Source organism: Electrona antarctica (assembly GCF_951216825.1).
Source record: "Electrona antarctica genome assembly, chromosome: 7".
Lineage (NCBI taxonomy): Eukaryota > Metazoa > Chordata > Actinopteri > Myctophiformes > Myctophidae > Electrona > Electrona antarctica.
In genome coordinates, this window is record NC_136812.1 from 52,058,602 (window position 1) to 52,081,392 (window position 22,791).

Consider the following 22,791-nt stretch of genomic DNA (forward strand, 5'->3'; position numbering starts at 1 on the left):
GATCAAATAGAATCCATTTTCGGGTCGATTTCTCGCTCAAATGTTTTCAAAAAAACATTTTTGAGAGCAATGTTATAGCTGTAAATGACATCGTGTGTGTGTGTGCGTTTACATGGCTGTCATGTTGGAAACAGCGGTAAATCGAGCGGGGCGCAGCAGCAGGTGCTCTGAGGGTTTGATTAGCCATCGGTCATCTGTTCTAGAGCGGAGCGTGTCATTAACCCCAGAAATAACACACCGCTGAATTCGGAGCGATTGACCGATCAGAATCAAGCATTCAACCGAGCCATGTAACAAGGCAAGATAACACAGGCGAGAGAAGCGATAACACGGACGCACAAATCACACGACGAACGACGCGCACCTGTGGGGGTCCGTGGCGCGCCGTAGCAGGTACAGCTTGCAGGGCGAGACCTCCGGCATGCAGAACACGATGTAGTGCATGTTAGCTTTCTTGTCGTTCCACCTGCGTGTGAACCAAGCAGACAGAGAACGTCATTAATAAGACCCATTTAGGCCCCGACGTCGAAATTTAAAAAAATGTCTTCTAAATCCTGAGTTTTCTGAAATACCTATGTTTCTATATGCTCACTATTTCATGTCAAGGACCCCAAAACATATATGTAATTGGCCACCGACCCCCCCCCCCCCCCCCATCTGAAAATATGTTGTTCCAGGAACCCCTCAGAAGCAAAGATTTGAGTTAAAAACGTTTGCTCTGAGAGAATATATATTCAAAGCCACACTATGAGCTTGTAGATCTGCTATCTTTCAATAGCTAAAGTATATTATAATGCTTAAAACACAAAAAGGGGTTCCCGTCCAGAATGGGTTAACCCATTCTAACAATCGGAATCGACTAAAACTAAATGTGACTAAAACTAAAAAAGGGGACTTTATTTCAAAAGACTATGACTAAATCAAAATGGGGTGTCAAAATCAACACTAGAACGGCTGTCGTTTCACTTACAGAGACGGAAGTTCAAACAGCCTCGGAGCCTTGTCAGAGCTGCACGGACGAGAAGAGATCCACAATCAATTGCATTGTCACATCACAGGTGTGTAGAAATGGGCGAAATTCTTTTTTTGTGTGTGTGTGCAAGTTCTATCATTTGTTGTTTTCGGGAAAGGAAACAAATAAGAGGCAGAAACACAGAGAGCAAGGAGAAAACTGAAAACATGGCATGAGAACCAGAGCCGTAGAAGGAGAGAGTCGCGTACAAATAGAACCAAATGGACCCTTACAGGTCTGTAACTGTGAGAGTGTACACATGGAACCATTTGGACCCTTACAGGTCTGTAACCGAGTGTACAAATGGAACCAAATGGACCCTTACAGGTCTGTAACTGTGAGAGTGTACAAATGGAACCAAATGGACCCTTACAGGTCTGTAACTCTGAGAGTGTACAAATGGAACCAAATGGACCCTTACAGGTCTGTAACTGTGAGAGTGTACAAATAGAACCAAATGGACCCTTACAGGTCTGTAACTGTGAGAGTGTAACACATGGAACCATTTGGACCCTTACAGGTGTGTAACTGTGAGAGTGTACACATGGAACCAAATGGACCCTTACAGGTCTGTAACTCTGAGAGTGTACACATGGAACCATTTGGACCCTTACAGGTCTGTAACAGAGTGTACAAATGGAACCAAATGGACCCTTACAGGTCTGTAACTCTGAGAGTGTACAAATAGAACCAAATGGACCCTTACGGGTCTGTAACTCTGAGAGTGTACAAATAGAACCAAATGGACCCTTACAGGTCTGTAACTCTGAGAGTGTACAAATAGAACCAAATGGACCCTTACGGGTCTGTAACTCTGAGAGTGTACAAATAAAACCAAATGGACCCTTACAGGTCTGTAACTCTGAGAGTGTACAAATAGAACCAAATGGACCCTACGGGTCTGTAACTCTGAGAGTGTACTGTATGTAAATGAGGTTAGATATGAGGTGCAAAAGAAAGTGTTACGTCCACAAGGCAACAGCTGGAGCAAACACACTTTTGATTGATTGATTGATTTAAAGTGGATTAAAACGGATAGAAACACAAAAGAAGCCAGAAGGCTTGTTTCTATTGGATTCTCTTGGATGCCGGGGGTAAAGAAGAAAAATAAAAACACACACACACACACACACACACACACACACACACACACAACAGCAAAACAATCCAAACACAAACATAGCTTATTGTTATTGAAGCATAATGTAAGCAGATACAGTTGGTGTAAGGTCATAATTGATCAACCATACCTCTGTGCCATGTAGAGAGGCAAGCAGACGGCCTGTTTGACAGACTTCCCAATGACTTCCTGCATGCACAAACACATGAATGAGTGAACAACAACAACAACAACAACAACACAAGCTAATGCAGAGTTATTATTCAAATAAAGCTTTGCTTCGGATTAAAATGCCTCTGAATCACACAGTATATGCATAGCAAGACATCAAATGGAGATAGTGTTGTCATTGTTGCCACAATTGAATTATAATTTTCTGACTTATTGAATAAAAATAAAAATAAAAATAAAAATAAAAATAAAAATAAAAATAAAAATAAAAATAAAAATAAAAATAAAAATAAAAATAAAAATAAAAATAATTTCATGACAGAAATGCATCGCAAAGTGCTTTACAAGGCAGAGAACAAACAAGAAAAGAGTTGAAAAAATATACATTTATATAGTACTATAAGATTTCTGAACATTTCTGAACATTCACACAACAGAGATGCCAGCAGGTTGAATATGGCTAAAATCATTTCAAGTAGAGAGAAACCAGAAACGGTCAAAAAGCCCCCAGGAGCCTGCAGACCTACATTTAGAGGCAGGCCAGACCCCGATACTGACAGAATTCATGGCCGTAAAAAGAAAGTGTCAACCGACTCACTGTCAACACTCACCGCAGGTTTCCGCAGACACGACTCGATCACACTTTCCATCATCCTCTTGACAAAGTGCAGAGACTTCTGGGGATACGAGGGGAAGAGCAGCGGGCTCGCTACGTGAAGCAAACACACACGAGAGAGTTCAGTGTCCGGGGATACATACGAGGGGAACAGCAGGGCTCGCCACATGAAGCAAACACACACAAGACTAGCGTTCAATGTCTGGGGATACGAGGGGAACAGCAGCGGGCTCGCTACGTGAAGCAAACACACACGAGAGAGTTCAGTGTCCGGGGATACATACGAGGCGAACAGCAGTGGGCTCACCAGCAAAACACGACAACCACACCGATCACCACCAAACAAAACCTCGAGTCAAATATCTCTGGCCACTTATTGTATGATTCGATGATGCTTCAATGACTTCTTGAAACCTGACTTATCAACCATTTCCACTATTTTGGAATTATTTTGGAAAGGAAACTATATAAAAAATGTAAATCACACCTGTGTGACTGTGAAGTGACTGTGAAGTCTAACTCACGTTGATCTGGTGACGTAATGGTTGACGTAAAACAAACGGTGACAAAACAAACATTACATTCTCTTTATTGTTAATGGCATTTAATGTTTGCGTCAGGGACGAGACGACGTAAAGTTTCCCTTCATTGTCAATGGCGTTTTACCCATTCTGGGCGGGAACCCCATTTGTTGTTAGCATTATGTTATGCGTTAGATATTGAAAAATAGCAGATCTACAAGCTCATAGCGCGCCACCGAGTGGCGCGCTACGAGCTTGTAGGTCTGCTATTTTTGAAAAATCAAAGAACGACTGACATAGAAACATAGCTTTGTCAGAAAACTGTCAGGATGTAGACATTTTTAGAATCTGATCTCAGGTCAAAATGGGTTAAAACAAACATTGAACTAAAAACAAACATTAAACCTGTATATAGGAGGGGCGCCCCTCAAAACATATATGAAATGTGTCAGTGTCTTTCATATATTTTCAGTTATTTGTCCAATCACCTTTCAAGTGAGTGCTCTCCTGTAAGAACTCACCTTTCAAGTGAGTGCTCTCCTCGTCTCCTGTAAGAGCTCACCTTTACAGTGAGTGCTCTCCTGTAAGAACTCACCTTTCAAGCGAGTGCTCTCCTGTAAGAACTCACCTTTCAAGCGAGTGCTCTCCTGTAAGAACTCACCTTTCAAGCGAGTGCTCTCCTGTAAGAACTCACCTTTCAAGTGAGTGCTCTCCTCGTCTCCTGTAAGAGCTCACCTTTACAGTGAGTGCTCTCCTGTAAGAACTCACCTTTCAAGCGAGTGCTCTCCTGTAAGAACTCACCTTTCAAGCGAGTGCTCTCCTGTAAGAACTCACCTTTCAAGTGAGTGCTCTCCTGTAAGAACTTCACCCACTGGTTCCCGCTGGTGTTGGGTGGGGACACGAGGTCGTCATCCTCATCCTTCAAGTACTGGAAACATGAACAGAATGGAAGCCATGCTGTGTGAGACACGTACGTCGTCCTCTCTCTCTCTCTCCACAACATTTAGAAGCATACAGGAGAGCAGTGGTCCCCAAACCTTTTTCATGTCAAGGTTAGGACCCCCAAAACGACACTTATTATCAGCCCGCGGACCCCCATTTGAAAAGATATGCCAGGGACCCCCATAAGAGAAGATTTTTTTTAAGGCTCTAGCAGTGATTTTCAACCATTTTCATTTCAAGGGCCCCCAGTTTGACCTGAATTAGGCTACGATTTAATGGCATTTCTATCTCTGGGACCCCAACTGTTAATTTTACTCTGAGAGTGTAACAAATGGACCCGTTAGGGTCCATTTGGTTCCATGTGTACACTCTCCGAGTTACAGAGCCATAAGGGTCCCAACTATCATTTAGCTGGGGGACGCCCTGGAACTCCCTCAAGGAACCCTAGGGGTCCCCGGACCCCACTTTTGGAACCACTGCTGTACAAAACTCATCAAAACATACACCTATACCTGGCCAACGCGCTCCACGTTGAAGTACTTCCCTTTGCGGTCAAACAGCTCTTCATTCTGTTTACACAATGACACAATGTATTGATTATATAACAGCAACCTTTTTACTAAATGTGTGAGAACTATAGAGCGTCGCAGTCCCGCCTCCTACCCTGGACCAGGAAATGAAACCCAATGCATTATTCTCATAGACATTTCTTAAAGTATTTATTTAAAGACGGTTACGCCGCGGACAAAGCCAACTCGAGTCGTGACACCTCATGACAACACAAACAATATTTTGGACCAAACAAATAATTACAAAGAAGAAAAACAACAAAAAAAGTGTTGTAACCTGCCGTTTTCTTCTTCTTTCTAATTATTTGTTTGGTCCAAAATATTGTTTGTGTTGTCATGAGTTGTCACGACTCGAGCTGGCTTTGTCCGCGGCGTAACCGTCTTTAAATAAATACTTTAAGAAATGTCTATGAGAATAATGCATTGGGATTCATTTCCTGGTCCAGGGTAGGAGGCGGGACTGCGACGCTCTATACAGCCAACTGAACGTAGAAAGAGCTGCCGTTGAGCTCACCTCGCTGAAATGCTCCGAGAGGAAGTCCGCCACGAAGGAGATGTCCTTCTGGGTCATCTGAGAGAGCAGCAACAACACACAAGTTCAGGGTTGTTCTCGTCGACTGAAACTAAGACGAACAATGTTCGTCGACTACCTTTCTCTACTGACGAAAATTAAATGGAAACTACATGAAAACTAAGGTATGATGACTAAGACTAAATATACTGACGATTTCGTCAACAAATAAATACTTGACTAAAATGTTCCAATCCAGTAGAAGTAATTTTACACTTGGTTGCATGCTGAAAATAGCAGATCTAGCAGAACACTGTGACTAAAACTAAATGAAAACTATTCAAGACACTGTTTCCACACCTAAGCACAAAACGGTCGACAGCCGCGCACGTCTTAAGCTGTGCGCAGCTTATTTTCCGAGTTTTTAGACAGCTGGTGGATGGAAAAGAAGCTCCACCTCCGCGGACGACTTGCGCGGAGGAGAGCGTTTCCGGGAATCTGGCCGTCGCGCAAGTCTTCCGCGGAGGTGGAGCTTAATTTCCATCCACCAGCCGTCTAAAAACTCGGAAAATAAGCTGCGCACAGCCGAGAACGTGCGCGGCTCTTTAGATAGTGTGGCAGCACCTTGAGACTATGACTACTACTAAAATAGAAATGTGCTGCCAAAAACAACACTGGTTCACACGCTTCAAAATCAAAATCAAATCAAATCAATAATATATCAGTATTCCGATATTAAGTGAAGGCGGTGTGGTCTAGGACTCTGTACAATCGGGATGGTCATCAAAGCCAAACATGTGGCACTTGGTCAGGCTCTACTGCGTACTGCAGTCACAAACCCGTCTCACCCTTAAGAGTATATATGAATAGAGACGGCACCCGGATGAAACCCTGAGGCGAAATGGACATAGTGGTCGAATTTGATATTGCAGCGTGGGCCCAAACACATGAACGCGCTGGTCCGTTGACGATCATTGTGCACGTTCACGATGACACGTGAACGCTGAATGCCTGCAATGATAGTCAGCGGCAGCGCGTTCATGTGTTTGGGGCCCAATCCATCCCAGAATGCACTCTGTTCCTACCCCAGAATGCACAGTGAAATCGCCTCATGCGCTTTTGAGCAACTTAATGCAAGTGGATGGGAGGAGAACTCGGGTGCCGTCTCTATTCATATATACTCTAAGGCAGGGGTGGGCAACTTTGACGATGGAGAGGGCCACTATATTTCCACACTCACTCCCTAGGGCCATATATTACTGTCGTCGCAAAAATAGTCGATCTACAAGCTCAAAACGCGTCGCGCTGCGACGCGTTTTCAGCTTGTAGATCGGCTATTTTTGCTATATTCGAATTGAAATGTTGAATTATTTTTTACTATTTTTTATTTTAACATTTTTATGTAATTTCAAATGCCTTTTAATTATACTTGTGTTGAGCATTGAGCTACTAATTTAGACTGAAGTAATTAAAGCGGGTCATGTTTGCATGTCGTGGAATTGTAAACAGCTGAAACCAATATTATATCAGTATCCTGACATTAACCTGAAGGCCACATTAAGTGAAGGTGGTGGGCCGCATGTGGCCCCCGGGCCGCCAGTTGCCCACCCCTGCTCTAAGGTCTCACCTTATTCAGTTCCGGGGGCACGTGCTCCTCACACATCCTCAGCATGGCTGTGTGGGAAAACAAACGCACGTCAAACACAGGGAAGCAGAGAGAGAACATACTACGTTTTGTTGTTGTTTGTCCAATTCACCGAGAACCTTACCGACGTACAACCAGCGAAAGAAGGCTTTGAAGTTCTTCATGCTTTTGTCGATCACTCTGGTGGGGAAAATAAAAAATAGAAAACAGGACTTAAAGGACCACTTCACCACTTTTCAACCTATCTTCATATAATAGGTCCTCACTAATAATCATGAAAAAATGGCGCAATTTCTTTCTACTCGGCCTGTGTCTCATAGGAGGGCTGTGGGCAGTTGAGAAACTGCCTTCCAGTGACATCATCGATGGGGAATCCAAGCTAATAGAAACTGCAGGCTTTCTAGTCCTGAAAAGTTGCAATGCGAAAATGGAAGCCATCGTTCTCACGATAATGAAAATCTAAACATTTTTGTGAATAAATCTTGTTTAAAAAAAAGATCTGCCTAATGATGATGTCACTGGAAGACGGTTTCTAAACTGCCCACAGCCCTCCTATGAGACACTGACTGAGTAGGAAAAAATCGCGCCATTTTATCATGATTATTAGTGAGGACCTATTATATGAAGATAGGTTGAAAAGTGGTGAAGTGGTCCTTTAAAAGACAGGCACAGAGGATGAAACAATTGAAGATATTCAGACGGCTGCCATCTTGCCAGCAAGGTGCTAACTAGGTGCAACTTCCCATTGACAGCCCATTCATCCAAACAGAAAAGTCCTATCTGATGGTATTAAAACAACGTCAAACTCACCAACACTGCAGCTGTGCGAAAAGCTTGAATTATCCTCTTTCAATCTGCAAAGTGTTTGTTTCATAAAACCTGTAGACTTGTTATGAGCTACCTCCTGTCAAGAAATTCCTTGCAGGTGATTTTTGTATTGGAGTTTGGAAGCGCTCGTTTTTTAGGCAACCTCCTGCTAATTCAAAACAGGTGGTACGCAGGGCTGTTGAGTGATAGTCAACGAGCGCTCCCAAACTCCAGCACTTAGAAAGAAATAACCTGCACAAAATCTCGTGACAGGAAGTAGCTCATAACATGAGTCTACGGTGGATTTTTATGAAACAAAAACTTTACAGATCGAAAGAGGATAATTCAAGCTTTACGTACAGCTGCAATGTTGGCGAGTTTGACGTTGTTTAACCCATTTTGGGGGCAGGAACCCCTTTTGGTGTTTTAAGCATTATGTTGTACTTTAGCTATTGAAAAATAGCAGATCTACAAGCTCATAGCGCGGCACCGAGTGCCGCGCTATGAGCTTGTAGGTCTGCTATTTTTGAAAAATCGTGAAAATATTTATTTCAGAAAACTGGAGGATTTAGAAGATTTTTTTTTAAATTTTGAGGTGAGGCCTAACTGGTTTAATACAATTAGACTTTTCTGTTTGGATGAATGGGCTGTCTATGGGAAGCTGCACCCAGTTAGCACCTTGCTGGCAAGATGGCCGAATATCGTCAATTCACAGCAGGAACAAAGCGAACTACAAATTCAATCTTCAAGCCAGTCAAAGAAAAGCTTCTCAACTCACTGCAGAAGTTCGTTGGCTTTCAGAGAGAAGGAGCCCACGGCTGTAATGGCATCTGAAAGAACAAACAAACATATCGTACTGTGGATGTGGCTCACATTCAGCCATAATAATGCAGGTAGGTCACGCAAATCCTCACAGTTTAGATCAGCGGTTCCCAAACGTTACAGGTTGTTGGAGACCCCAAAAGAGAGAATAAATAGACGTCTGCCCGGGGACCCAAACTAGTGAAAACAGCAGATCTACAAGCACACAACGCGTCGCTTCGCGCCACGTTATGGGGCTTGTAGATCGGCTATTTTTTTCAAATGTATGGAATAAAAAAATAATAATTACAAATAAATTAATGAACCCACTGTTTGGGTTGGATGAACATTTAGTTTCTCTCTCCTTTGTGGTCTTTACTTCCATATTATTATTGTCGACCGTGTTCTTTTTGCATCTTATTTTCTTTTCTTACTTTTACTTTATTTTCTTATTTTCTTACTTTCTTACTTTCTGTGGTCGTGAGTGTGTGTGTGTGTGTGTGCGTGTGTGTGTGTGTGCGCATGCGTGCGCGCTACTGGCCACTTTAGGTGTTGCAGCCACGTACTTACACATACATAGCTCCGCAAAGGAGTGGCTAGCACCACTCAAAAAATATGAATGAAACAAGAATTAATTAAATCAATGAATTACCAGCTGCATTATTATTATTATCTGCGGGGGTCCGCCATAACTGCCTCTGTGTCAGTTTCAGCGCAGTAGTTTAGGTATAGGAACCAAAATTATCTAAGGCGGAACTATTGTGTTTTCCGAGTCGTTCGTTTCCGCCCGGACGTGTCAGCCCAATGAGTGAACCAGAGTAATCTAGTAAGAGCGTGGCGACAGACACGCTTTGATCTCGCGGGGTGCTATGGGATATAATTCCAAACATTGGAACTATCCCATTGAGCACTTCCGCATCCCATTGTTACAAATGGGAGTCAACACTTAGTGTCACCACTCTCATACTATTCCACTCGGGAGAAAACCAGCTGGACTAGCTTGCACATCGATTATAGACTCAGCATGCTATAGAGCGTCGCAGTCCCGCCCCCTCGAGAGACCCGGAAAATAAATCCCTGTTCAATTTCCTCATAGACTTTTCAGAAAGTATTTGTTTAAAGACGTTTACGCCGCGGACAAAGCCAACTCTTGTCGTGACAAATCATGACAACAAACACAATTTGTCGGGCCAAACAAAGAATTAGAAAGTAGAAAAAAACGGCAGGTTACAACACTTTTTTTGTGGTTTTTCTTCTTTGTAATTATTTGTTTGGTCCAAAATATTGTGTGTGTGATTTGTCACGACAAGAGTTGGCTTCGTACGACGCTTAAAAGGTCTTTAAATAAATACGTCTATGGGAAAAATGCATTGGGATTCATTTCCTGGGCCTGGCGTCGTCATGAAAGGGGGCGGGACTGCGACGCTCTATTGCGTAGTAGCTGGTAAAAAAAAGAAGAAAAGAAAAGGAGCGTGCGGCACTGCGGCGGGCGTACCGTACCCTCTATGGCTGCCGCGTCCAGGCCCAGGGGCTGAAACTTCTGCTTCCACAGAGACATGCCCTGCACCTCGCTGAGGTGGTACAGCAGGGCCTCAGAGCCACTAAGGAGAGAGAGAGAGAGAGAGAGAGACATTCAGATGAGGTGGTACAGCAGCGCCTCAGAGCCACTAAGGAGAGAGAGAGAGAGACATTCAGATGAGGTGGTACAGCAGGGCCTCAGAGCCACTAAGGAGAGAGAGAGAGAGAGACATTCAGATGAGGTGGTACAGCAGCGCCTCAGAGCCACTAAGGAGAGAGAGAGAGAGAGAGAGAGAGAGAGAGAGAGAGAGAGAGAGACATTCAGATGAGGTGGTACAGCAGCGCCTCAGAGCCACTAAGGAGAGAGAGAGAGAGAGAGAGAGAGAGACATTCAGATGAGGTGGTAGGGATTGCCTGCGCGTCAATTTCGGTGGTATCGCTTCTTAACCCATTCTGGGCGGGAACCCCTTTTGGTGTTTTAAACATTATGTTATAATTTAGCTATTGGAAAATAGCAGATCTACAAGCTCATAGCGCGGCACCGAGTGCCGCGCTATGAGCTTGTAGGTCTGCTATTTTTGAAAATGTGCCGCAAATTTGGAATATATATTTTTTTCGTTTTTAACTCAAATCTTTGCTTCTGGGGGGTCCCTGGAACAACATTTTTTCAGATGTGGGTCGGAGGCCAATTACATATAATTTTTGGGGTCCTTGAGATGAAATATTGAGCACCACTGATACATAAAACTGTATTTCTGGAGGATTTAAGATTTTTTTTAAATTTTGAAGTCAGGCTTAAATGGGTTTAAGGAGCCATGTGGGCTGAAAACCGTGGCACTCTGAGCCAATAGCGCCATCTAGTGGCCGCAGGGAAGGAGTTATTAAATCGATCGATAAGGTTATCAACTATCAATTATTGATGAACTGATTCCTAACAGACGTGCGTACCTCTGCAGGTGGCTGATGACCAGCTTCTGGATGCTGGAGTAAGAGGACTCTATGGACTGACCCAGCTTCTTCAGGCCCTGAGGATCACACGCACGTCACAATTATTATAGAATCGCCTAATCGCAATTATTATTTGAGATAATCGCAAATGTAGACAGCACAATAATTGCATTGTATGTAGTCATAGCACTTCATAGTATATATGTACAGCATAGTATAATATATATGTATAGTTTATATGTATAGTGTCATATATATATATAGATATGTTCTAGTTATGTTCTTAGCTTACGCATGTTTCTTGATAAATGCTTTTTATATATGTGATGTATTCCCATGCTTTTTGTTCCTGCTTAATGTAAGTCGCTCTGGATTAAGAGCGTCTGCTAAATGCCTAAATTGTAAATTGTAAATATTTTGCATGTCTATTTGCTCTAATTGTCTATTGCTTCGTTGTCAATGGGTTGTCAGTGTAGGACCGAAATAGCCGATTTGCTCGTCCACATATGACGTAAATTCTCCATCCATCGTCAATGGCATTTCATGTTTGTCTACACTGTAGCTGAATATACCGTAGCCCTTAATAAATACTGCATAAACTATGGGATCTTTTATGTTTTTAGAGCACTTACGACGTACATCGTTCTTTGAGGCTATTACAATGTTTGTTTAGACTAGAGCACTTTAGAGCCAGCCCAGTCTATGGACTTTAATGTCTTGTTTAGAGCACTAAAAGACGACGTAAGACCGATATAAATCAATTATCGTAATTCACTCGACGACTGTGGCTCAGGAGGTAGAGCAGGTCGTCCAATGATCCATGGGTCGGCGGTTCGAATCCCGGCTCCTCCTGTCCACATGTCGAAGTGTCCATCGGTGTATGAATGGGTGAATGTAATGCATCTATGTAAAGCGCCTTGGATAAAGGAGCTATATAAATGCACCATTTACCATTTACCATTTACTCACCTTCACAGTCAACTGGTTCATTAGCAGGGCCTGCAGTTCAGGGCTGAATTGCAAACAGGGAGAATTTAGTGAGACCCTGATAAAACTGCTATTAATTTAAAACAAGTTGCATACTTAAAAAACAAAAAACTAACTTAAGAGGAAACTAACTTAATGCACTCAAGACACAATTTATAGGCCTGTCACTAAGGCTGTGCCTGAACATTCGGGGTTCGAACATTCGCTCGTTAGGGTTGGCACTCGAATCTTAATTAATGGGCTTGAACCATTCGTTTTTTTTATTTTTTATTAATTAGAAACAAATGGTTCAGAACTTCGCTCGAAAATTCCTGCCGAAGTTCAAGTCCTGAAAACAGGGCTAGGGTACAGTCTTACCTGTCACAATCATTACACATTTTCTTTTTCATACATTGTCAATGCTTTTGTTCCAAAGCATAAAAGGAAAACCGAACGCGTTACATGTTCCGAATGTTCAATGTCAAAAGACACAATTCAATCATTGGTTGATTATTTGTATGACATGATGAATTGTCAACTTAAAATATTTTGACAGCTCCAACTCCCATACCAGCACATCATACAACCAACTCCAAGACAAGGCACTTTGATGCCATCTACAGGGCGGTCATGGTACTGCACTAGGAGATAACTAAAATGACATATTAGCGGGTACATTTCTACATTAGTGAAGGTCGGAGTGGATTCATTGCTGGTTGGATGGTAGGATAGAAATGTTCCACATCTCACCTGGACTGTCCCCACAACAACAGCTCCAGGAATTCATCTTGAACCTGAGTGCTTGTGTTCTTTTCCTTTAGATATGGATAAAATAAAAACATGATGAAGCTGCAAGCTTACTTTGGGGTTGTCTCTCTTTAGTTTTCTGAAATACCTATGTTTCTATATCAGTGGTGCTCAATATTTCATGTCAAGAACCCCCAGAATTATATGTAATTGGCCCGCCGAACCCCCATCTGAAAATATGTTGTTCCAGGGACGCCCCCGGAAGCAAAGATTTGAGTTAAAAACTTTCACTCTGAAAGAATATTATTTTCAAGGATTTGCGCCACTTTCACGATTTTTCAAAAATAGCAGATCTACAAGCCCGTAGTGCGCTATGAGCTTGTAGATCTGCTATTTTTCCATAGCTAAAGTACAACATAAAACACCAAAAGGGGTTCCCGCCCAGAATGGGTTTTAGAGGGGGCTGTTTTCCCTTTGTTTTGCAGATGGGTTCCCAGATTAGGAACTAGGGATGTACCGGATCACATTTTTTTTTGCAAATACCAATTTTTCCCGATCCAATATTTATATTGATATAGAACACTTATGCCCATATCACAATAGTACAATATCCAAACTCACAGACAGATATCCAGCCTAATATCATGATATGGATATTATAATATTGATACTGAAAACTAAGCTATGATGACTAAAACTGAGACTAAATATACTGACACTTTCGTCAACAAATACAAACTAGACTAAGATGTTAGGAAGGGACTACTAGTGGACAAGAGATCCAGTACAAGTCATTTTACACTTGGTTGCAGGCGCGTTGTGAGCTTGTAGATCGGCTATTTTCAGCATGTGAAAAAAATAATAATAACATCATTACGACGGCATCAAGGCCCGCCAAAACACATTTTGTTCGACTAAATCAACTGTAGATTTAAGCAGACTAAAATCGCATGACATTTAGGCGACTAAAACTAGACTAACGCTAAAACCTGCCAGGTGACTAAAATAAAATATGACAAATATGTTTCAGCCCAAAAGACTATGACTAAAACTAAAATAGAAATATGCTGCCAAAAACAACACTGATCGGGGCAGCGCTTTCCGAGTCGAGTTCGTCCGTCCGACCGACCGCTGACTAAAGGCTCATTCATAGTCTGGATTTTCGGTGGTGAGGTGACCACCGCTCCCGGTGGTGAGGTGACCACCGCTCCCGGTGGTGAGGTGACCACCGCTCCCGGTGGTGAGGTGACCACCGCTCCGGTGGTGAGGTGACCACCGCTCCGGTGGTGAGGTGACCACCGCTCCGGTGGTGAGGTGATCACCGTAGCTGAAATAACGTTGAGCGGTGGTGGTGAGTAAAAACAGAGAGAAGGGCTATGGGGCGATAGGCGGTGGTTTGCTCTTCACCGCGGCTCAGTGACCGTCATGTTGTAGTTCGGTGGTCACCTCCACCACCGATAAATCCAGACTATGAAATGAGCCTATTTTACTGACCTGGACGAACTTGGTGAGCCGGAGGTCCATCTGCATGAGGATGTCCTCCCAGGCCTCACACATGCACGTCAGGGAGAGGCGGAGGTACTGCAGCAGGGTGGAGATGTGGGTGAACTTGCGCGCCATCCTGGTCACCTCCGGCAGACAGTCGGACAGCAGCCCCGTGTCCAGCTGGCACCACGGACGGAGAGAAGGTCATTTCAAAACCAGTGGTGGAAAGTACATTTACTTAAGTAAGTAAGTAGCCTTGCCGAGCCATGAGGCCCATAGGGCAGGAGCCTATGTCCTGTTTCTGTAGCGTGAGGCAGCTTGATGTACAAGTACACCCCTGGCATGGACATGACGCTAGTATGCCGCAGGGACATAACCAATCCAACCCTTGATGCAGAGTGTCAAGCAGGGAGGCACTGGGTCCCATTTTTACAGTCTTTGGTATGACCTGGCCTGGCCTGGCCTGGCCTGGCCTGGCCTGGCCTGGCCTGGCCCGGCCTGGCCTGGCCTGGCCCGGCCCGGCCCGGCCCAACCTCCCAGTCTCAGGGCAGACACTCTAACCACAAGGCCACTGAGCTTACTTAATTAGTCCTCACTAATGTTCATGATAAAATATCACAATCATTTTCTACTCAGGTCTGTGTCTCATAGGAGGGCTGTGGGCAGTTCAGAAACCCGTCCACCGGAGCCGGCACCCTGGGCCCCACGCCCCACGTCCGAAACGGTCGAGAAATTACAGTTACCGTGTGGCGTGTGGGGGTCCCCGGAACATTCAGACGGGTTGAGTAATAGCTGCCTCCCGGTACCCTCGCCTCACCAGACTTTCCAGCTCGGAGGAAAGCCTGGTCTGTGTTCCTAAAATTGCCCGTCGTGTGATCCGCTCTAGGCGTGGTTTTAGACCGGATGATACATTAAAAACATTAAACCTTGGCGTTGCTTTGTTTGCCATAGAGTTATAATAATACACTTTATTTATATAGCACCTTTTTAAACAATGTTCCAAAGTGCTTAATGGTCCCCCAGGTTTGTTTTTAGTCTCGCCAGTCGCTTACGAGTTGGAATAAAAGATGGATATACCAAACGAACTATTCTAAGAAGTACTTGAAGACACTTGTCGGGTTCAAACGCCACATCAAGGCTTTTATTGGGCAGGCTGCAGGGAATTATTTTTGGGTAATTCTGATTCCAGTCTGGAGGTTCCAGCCTGATACAAACTAGACTACAACATGACGTAAGTTATCATCATCCACTTCCACTCCCAAACGGGTCGTAAACCCCAAATGGTATGCCTCCCAGGACCAGAGACGGTGCATGCCATGGCAACAATGTATTGCTTTTGTTCAGAACTTCCAGGCCAGCAGTGACAGTGTTACAAAAACTGCTCCCACGTCAGCTGACAGAGAGAGCTCATATCTTATTCTGGGGGGGGGGTTATGAACAGATTGCTGGTATAGCTTTGCTGTCTTCATTCTTTTAATGTGTGTGTGTGTGTGTGTGTGTGTGTGGGGTTATGAACAGATTGCTGGTATAGCTTTGCTGTCTTCATTCTTTTAATGTGTGTGTGTGTGTGTGTGTGTGTGTGTGTGTGTGTGTGTGTGTGTGTGTGTGTGTGTGTGTGTGTGTGTGTAAATACACAATCTATGTAAAGCGCCTTGGATAAAGGGGCTATATATTCCACATACAGTATATATTCCACATTTTCACTATATTTCAAAAATAGCAGACCTGCAAGCTTGTGGCGCGCTATGAGCTTGTAGATCTGCTATTTTTCAATAGCTAAATTATAACATAATGTTTAAAACACCAAAAAGGGGGTTCCCGCCCCAAAATGGGTTAAATGAAAGCATTTACCTGAATGTAGCAGATCTCTGCTTTGCCGGCACTGTGCGGGACGTCCGTGATCACCGACAGCGACTTGAGGTCGCTCGACAGGCTCAGGCTGCGGCAGGTGCCTGGAACCTTGGGGAGGACAGAGCAACGTCAATACATTCACCTGGAACCTTGGGGAGGACAGAGCAACGTCAATACATTCACCTGGAACCTTGGGGAGGACAGAGCAACGTCAATACATTCAGCACACCGGTGGTGGCCGCAGTCTGCTACTTAAAACAGGTGCCTGGAACCTTTGGGGAGGACAGAGCAACGTCAATACATTCAGCACACCGGTGGTGGCCGCAGTCTGCTACTTAAAACAGGTGCCTGGAACCTTTGGGGAGGACAGAGCAACGTCAATACATTCAGCACACCGGTGGTGGCCGCAGTCTGCTACTTAAAACAGGTGCCTGGAACCTTGGGGAGGACAGAGCAACGTCAATACATTCAGCACACCGGTGGTGGCCGCAGTCTCTGAGGCCGATTCTAAAAAAAAAGTATTCTAAATCCTAACAGTTTTCTGAAAAACCCTATGTTTCTATGTCAGTGGTTGTCAAACATTTTCATGTCAAGAAGGACCCCCAAAAATTATATGTAATTGGCCGCCGACCCCCCATCTGAAAATATGTAGTTCCAGGGACCTTCTCCCAGAAGCAAAGATTTGAGTTAAAAACATTTGCTCTAAAAGAATATATATTCAAAGATTTCCCAACACATTTTCCCACTTTTTCAAAAATAGCAGATCTACAAGCTCCGAAGCTCGTAGTGTGGCATCCGGTGCCTCGCTACGAGCTTGTAGATCTGCTATTTTTCAATAGCTAAAGTATAAACATAACGCTTAAAACACCAAAAGGGGTTCCCGCCCAGAATGGGTTTAATGTTTCAGAAGGGGCTTATTATGGCAGGCAGGGGGAGGGGCTTATGCTATTGTATTGTGTGCATGGTTGGTTGTTGGAACGGAGTGAAGAGAGCCTTACCCCGGCGAGAGTGGCGATTTTGTACATTCCGTACGCGTACAGCTCCAGGAAGCCGTCCCCTCCTCCGAGGACCAGGATGTTCAGCCTGTACACACACACACACAGCATGGGTTCAGTCTGACTCGCAGAGAAAACCACACTCATGATACATGTCTGTCTGTCTGTCTGTCTGTCTGCATAAGGCCTGCACACACACACACACACACAATGCTTCACCTACCTGACTTCACCAAGAAGATTCAAGATCTCATCTGATTTCTCCTCACTGAAACAAAAAATGGATACACATGAAGAGGAATCGTGATAACAACAAAACTAGGGATGCACAACAAATATGTCTGTATCAGATCGGCGTAATTCCACTTAAATAACAGGTGTTAAGGTAAACCCTACCACCGGACACTAGGGCAACTAGTCGACTAGTTTACTAGTCGACTAGTAAACCCACTAGTCGACCTTGTTGGTACTAGTTGACTAGTTGATAAGAAAATAAAAAGTTTATTTTTTTATTTTTTATTTTTTTCCCCGATTTTGTAGGTCTCAAGATCAGGTAGATTATAGGTAGAATGTACACAGTTTTTAATTTTTTTTTTTTCTTTTTTAACATAATATGTGGTTAAACAACTAGTCGACTAGTAAACTAGGCAACTAGTCAACTAGTAAAAATGACTAGAAGTGAATGCCCTACCGGACACGTGTGTTTGCAATATCACAATTAGACCCTGCAATTAATATCGGATATATCGACCAACATGACAATGGTGGCCGATATGCTGGTGTTGCGTGGATGGGCTTCACTGATGCACCTACCTGAATATCCTTGAGGTTGTGCTGTAGCTGGGACACAAAAAGGCAGAACAGAAAACGATTACACTTCAGTAGTAGCAATCTAACACGACAGAAGAACACCAACATGACTTGACCTAAATATATACGAAACATTATAGTCCTACCTTTTAGGAAGTGTTGGTAATTTGGGCAGGAACAGTTTGGATTCATCCTCGGAGGTGTAGAATGAGCTGAGGGCACTGTGTAAAACATGCAGTCCAGACATTCATATTGTGCATGTTACTGGAAATTTGTGTCTGTTTTGTTAGCTGAACCCTTATTTTTTAAATATATATTCATTATGTATTTTTTTGTTTCGTTTGTATGTTAACACATTGAGAGCCCACGCAAAACTGCCCAAAATCACTTTCACCTAGAAAATCCATTCACATTTTTTATAATTCAGCTGACTGTGGAGACACATGCTGGAACTTTTTACTTTTAAATGTTTTATAGTTTCTGAGTTATTTAATTTAAACGCCAAATGCATTCTCAATGGCGAAAACACAAACTTTGGCACCACGTATTTAAAAAAAAAATCATTGTTTTGATTTTTTTTAATAAAAAAAATAATAATAATAAAATAAAGAAATATATATATATATATATTTATTTTTTTCACAGACGTCCACAGACGTCTTGGGCTATGCACGTGCGAAAATGTGTTAAATGGTGCATTTATATAGCGCCGCTTTACATAGATTGTGCATTGCCATTACATTCACCCATTCACACACACATTCACACACCGATGCCGGAGGAAACCATGCAAGGCACACAACCTGCACATCGGGAGCAATTAGGGGTTCAGAGTCTTGCTCAAGGACACTTCGACACTAACTCTGGGGGAACCTGGGTTTGAACTGGCAACATTTGCGGTTCCCATCCGGTCACTCTACCCCTGAGCCACTGCCGCCCCTATGTTGTTATATGTATTCGATTTAGTGCCTCTACGTCTACGTAAATCAGGGTGTTATAATACAGGTAGCCTGGAACTCACCTATGCTTTTTATGGCATAGGCAGCTCCCGGCAGGATCCGCCGGGAGAAACTATGCGCAGCTGCGCGACATGAGACTAATTACTTAGAGCGACAGAGAGAGAGAGGTGTGTGTGTGTGTACATGTGTGCGTGTGTGTAAATTTAACAAAGGTGCAGACGATCAGAAATCAGCAGAGAGTGAGAGATGTTTGCGCTACTCTATGCCGAATTGAAGTGGACTCGGACCCAGACTTTTTTTTTCTCCCTGAAAAAAAAAACTTCTGGGTTTCCGAGGCTATAATACAGGTACCCTGAAAGAGCTATGCTTTTCGGGGCGGGGAAAAACTAGCGCTAGAAACCGGCGTCGTCTTCCTATTGGTTCACCAACCTATCAGCCCGCCTCCCCTCCCCTCCCCCCCCCCCAGTAGAACGCAGTGGAGAACACTGACGTCACCACATTTGGAGCGAGGCCCCTCTGCACCTTGTTATTGGTTTAGCCAAATACAAGGTTCACTCCCACTCCTATGCCACTTTCGCTGCTCGGCTCGCCCAGGTTTTTTTTTTTTTTTTTGTAAACAAAATGCCTGCAGAAGGCTACTATACAGGTGAAGTGTATTAATATTAACCCAATTAGACCTGAGGCCGATTAAAGGTATATTCAGTGATTTCACTTAATTCAAATATCACTTATTCTTTCTTATTTTTTGGATAATCCTCCCTACTATAAAGTGTGCTAAGTTAACATATAAGGAGTTCCTCCCTGTCCCCAGTGAGCCCCTGGGGTCAAAAAACCCTAGTTTCGGTTTGGGCTTTGGGTGGCAAAGCCTTCATCCAATCAGGATGAGAGGGGCCTTCCTCCAATCATGATCGAGTGGGGCAGGCATTGGTGCACGTGCTGTTGGTCTGTTCCCCCACTGTAGAGCGTGTGCATGTGCACATCTTGTTACCGGGTGGGCCGGGTTTTTTTCCAAATCACCCAAATCACTGAATGCTCCTTTAAAAAAAAGGCTTCTAAAACAGTTTTCTGTGGTTCTCAAACTATTTCATGTCAAGGATCCCAAAACTTTATACGTAATTGGCCGCCGACCCCCCCATCTGAAAATATGTAGGACCACCCCAGAAGCAAGAGTTAAAAACATTCGCTCTGAAAGAATATATAATCAAAGATTCATGCCCACATTTTCACGATTTAAAAAAAAAATAGCAGATCGACAAGCTCATAGCGCGGCACCCGAGCTTGTAGATCTGCTATTTTTCAATAGCTGAAGTGTAACATAAGTGTATCATATCGACCTGCTCTCTTCCAGCACCTCCATCCAGTGCATGCAGGACGCGGCCGTCTCCACGGGGAACACGTGGAGGATCTCTGCCTTCTCCACGTCACACAGCACCACCTGCTTGGTGTCCCCCAGGCTGAACGCCAGGACTGAGGAGGAGGAAGAAAAACACCAGGAAATATCATTATTATGGAACCTCTTTTCATCCCCTCGTTGTTTTTTCCGGTAGCCCGGTTTGCACGCATAACAGCCAAGAACGAAAATACATCGCTTGGCTGCACCTGGGACGTATCCCTCAGTGATGTATCCTCACGGTCATCAGGGTTTTGGGGTCTCGCGAACATCATGATACCCCTCACTCGGGTGACCCGGCCGGGGGTGATCAAGTCCCGACTTACGTCCCAGTAGCTACCCTCGATCAGACCCACTAGGGAAAGACCAGGGCCACACAATCCGTTTTGGAACCACTCCGAAACAATTCTGGCATGTGGAGGGACTAGGCTCTGTCAACAATATAATGGTTGATGTAAAGTGTGGTAGCTGGACATAAAGCATAGGAGTTCAAGTCAAACGTTCAAGGATATTCTGATCCCAGCACTATAGGCGAAGATCTTGAACTTTGTTGATTGTAAAATGCACTTTACCAAGACTTGCGCATCCCTAGCCTGGGCAGCATACCTTTTCGGGTTTATGAACCGGTCGGGAGCGGATGATATCGCTACGTCATGTTGTAGTATTCTTTTGTAGTCGGCAATCTTCCGGAACTTCCTTTACCCTCAAACTGATTTTTCTCAATAAAAGCTGCAGGCTACGAGAGCTTTTATTGTTATTCTTCCGGTTTGAGGGAAAAGGAAGTTCCGGATGATTCTTCCTGCCTTGAAGACTACAAAACAATGACTACAACAACATGACGTAACGATATCATCCACTCCAGACCGGTTCACACAGCAATTTTGTAAACACAGACCAGGCTTTCGTCCGAGGTGAAAAGCCTGGTGACGCGACCAGTCCCTCAAAATCTTTATTCTTCGTTTTCTTCATGTGCAAAAAAGGCCTATTCATACTCTAGTTTCAGGTGATAAGGTGACCACCGAAATCTACAACATGACATCACGCCACGGTGATAAGCTAAAACTGGAGTATGTATAGGCCTTAATATTACTGCAATCTTCAGGGAAATTAAAATGTCCTGTGTGCATTCCTTGGCTGTTATGTTAACTCAGAAACTCTTACTTTTGCCATCGGGTCTCCAGGCAATGGCAGTGATCTCCTTTCCCGTGTACTCATTGGGTGGTAAAATCCACACACGCTGGAAGTTGGCCAATCGGTGAAGCAGCAGCTACAGTATCAAGACAAAACAACATAAATATGATGGGAACCAAATAATAGTGTCAAGCAAGCAGAGCAGTGACTCTGAGGCCACACTGGTGGGTCGTGAGAATATTGCAAGCGTGCCCCCAAATAAATGGCAAAAACACTAGGATTTGAATGATAATACAACATTGGAATTAAAAAAAAGAAAAGTATGTAGAAACAATGGAATGGAATTTTCTATATGTATAGAACATATATCTACATCTTTAACCCATTCTGGGCAGGGGTCATTTTTGGTGTTTTAAACATTATGTTATAATTTAGCTATTGAGAAATAGCAGATCTACAAGCTCATAGCGCGCCACCGAGTGGCGCGCTACGAGCTTGTAGGTCTGCTATTTTTGAAAAATCGTGAAAATATTTATTTCAGAAAACTGGAGGATTTTTTTAATTTCGAGGTCAGGCCTAAATGGGTTAAAAAGTATACTACGTTGGCTCTATTGATCAAAGTTGGAACACAATTGATCGATTGATCATTGAAATACATGCTCTGAAAATCACGAGCGGCTGCGTAAGTGTGAAAATACACTCCCTCAACTAATCCAAAATAAAAGCACGCCTCTCATTGGAAATGCATTACTAGGTGCGTCCGTCATTCCCCGTCAGTGTTGATTTTGCCAGACATTTTTGATTTAGTCAGTCTTTGGAATAAAATTGTTTTAGTCCCATTTTAGTCATCTGAGATGATTTAGTGTTTTATTCGACTAAATATCATAAGACGAAAATGTACTGTATTTTGGCGGGCCTTGATGGACAAGTGATTTTACACTTGGGTGCATGCTGAAAATAGCCAATCTACAAGCTCACAATAGCAGATCTACATAGTAGATCTACAAGCTCGTAGCGTGGCACTCGGTGCGAGCTTGTAGATCTGCTAATTTTTTTTTAAATCGTGAAAAAGTGGCGCAAATCTTTGAATATATATTCTTTCAGAGCAAACGCTTTTAACTCAAATCTTTGCTTCTGGGGGGGTCCCTGGAACAACACATTTTCAAATGGGGGCCAAATACGGATAATTCTGGGGGTCCTTGACATGGAAAGGTTGAGCTGCTGCACGACTGAAATAGAAACGTACGTTTTTCAGAAAACAGTAAGGATTTAGAAG

The 22,791-nt window shown here is 43.5% G+C and overlaps 1 protein-coding gene across 1 annotated transcript in view; it reads right to left on the minus strand.

The window, feature by feature from the left end:
* The window catches only part of anapc4 (anaphase promoting complex subunit 4), a 33,237-nt gene that overhangs the window by 6,812 nt on the left and 3,634 nt on the right, over positions 1–22,791 (minus strand). Inside the window, exons 3-24 of the mRNA XM_079505949.1 lie at positions 21,546–21,651; positions 20,329–20,461; positions 18,182–18,256; positions 18,039–18,065; positions 17,449–17,493; positions 17,229–17,313; positions 16,231–16,338; positions 14,389–14,559; positions 12,898–12,962; positions 12,151–12,193; positions 11,182–11,258; positions 10,216–10,316; positions 8,693–8,744; positions 7,232–7,287; positions 7,090–7,136; positions 5,466–5,522; positions 4,895–4,951; positions 4,275–4,368; positions 2,915–3,012; positions 2,263–2,321; positions 971–1,009; positions 365–466 (exon numbers count right to left, since the gene is read on the minus strand). Of these exons, the coding sequence (XP_079362075.1) occupies positions 365–466; positions 971–1,009; positions 2,263–2,321; positions 2,915–3,012; positions 4,275–4,368; positions 4,895–4,951; positions 5,466–5,522; positions 7,090–7,136; positions 7,232–7,287; positions 8,693–8,744; positions 10,216–10,316; positions 11,182–11,258; positions 12,151–12,193; positions 12,898–12,962; positions 14,389–14,559; positions 16,231–16,338; positions 17,229–17,313; positions 17,449–17,493; positions 18,039–18,065; positions 18,182–18,256; positions 20,329–20,461; positions 21,546–21,651 (1,697 nt within the window). The remainder of the gene's footprint in view (positions 1–364; positions 467–970; positions 1,010–2,262; positions 2,322–2,914; positions 3,013–4,274; positions 4,369–4,894; positions 4,952–5,465; positions 5,523–7,089; positions 7,137–7,231; positions 7,288–8,692; positions 8,745–10,215; positions 10,317–11,181; positions 11,259–12,150; positions 12,194–12,897; positions 12,963–14,388; positions 14,560–16,230; positions 16,339–17,228; positions 17,314–17,448; positions 17,494–18,038; positions 18,066–18,181; positions 18,257–20,328; positions 20,462–21,545; positions 21,652–22,791) is intronic.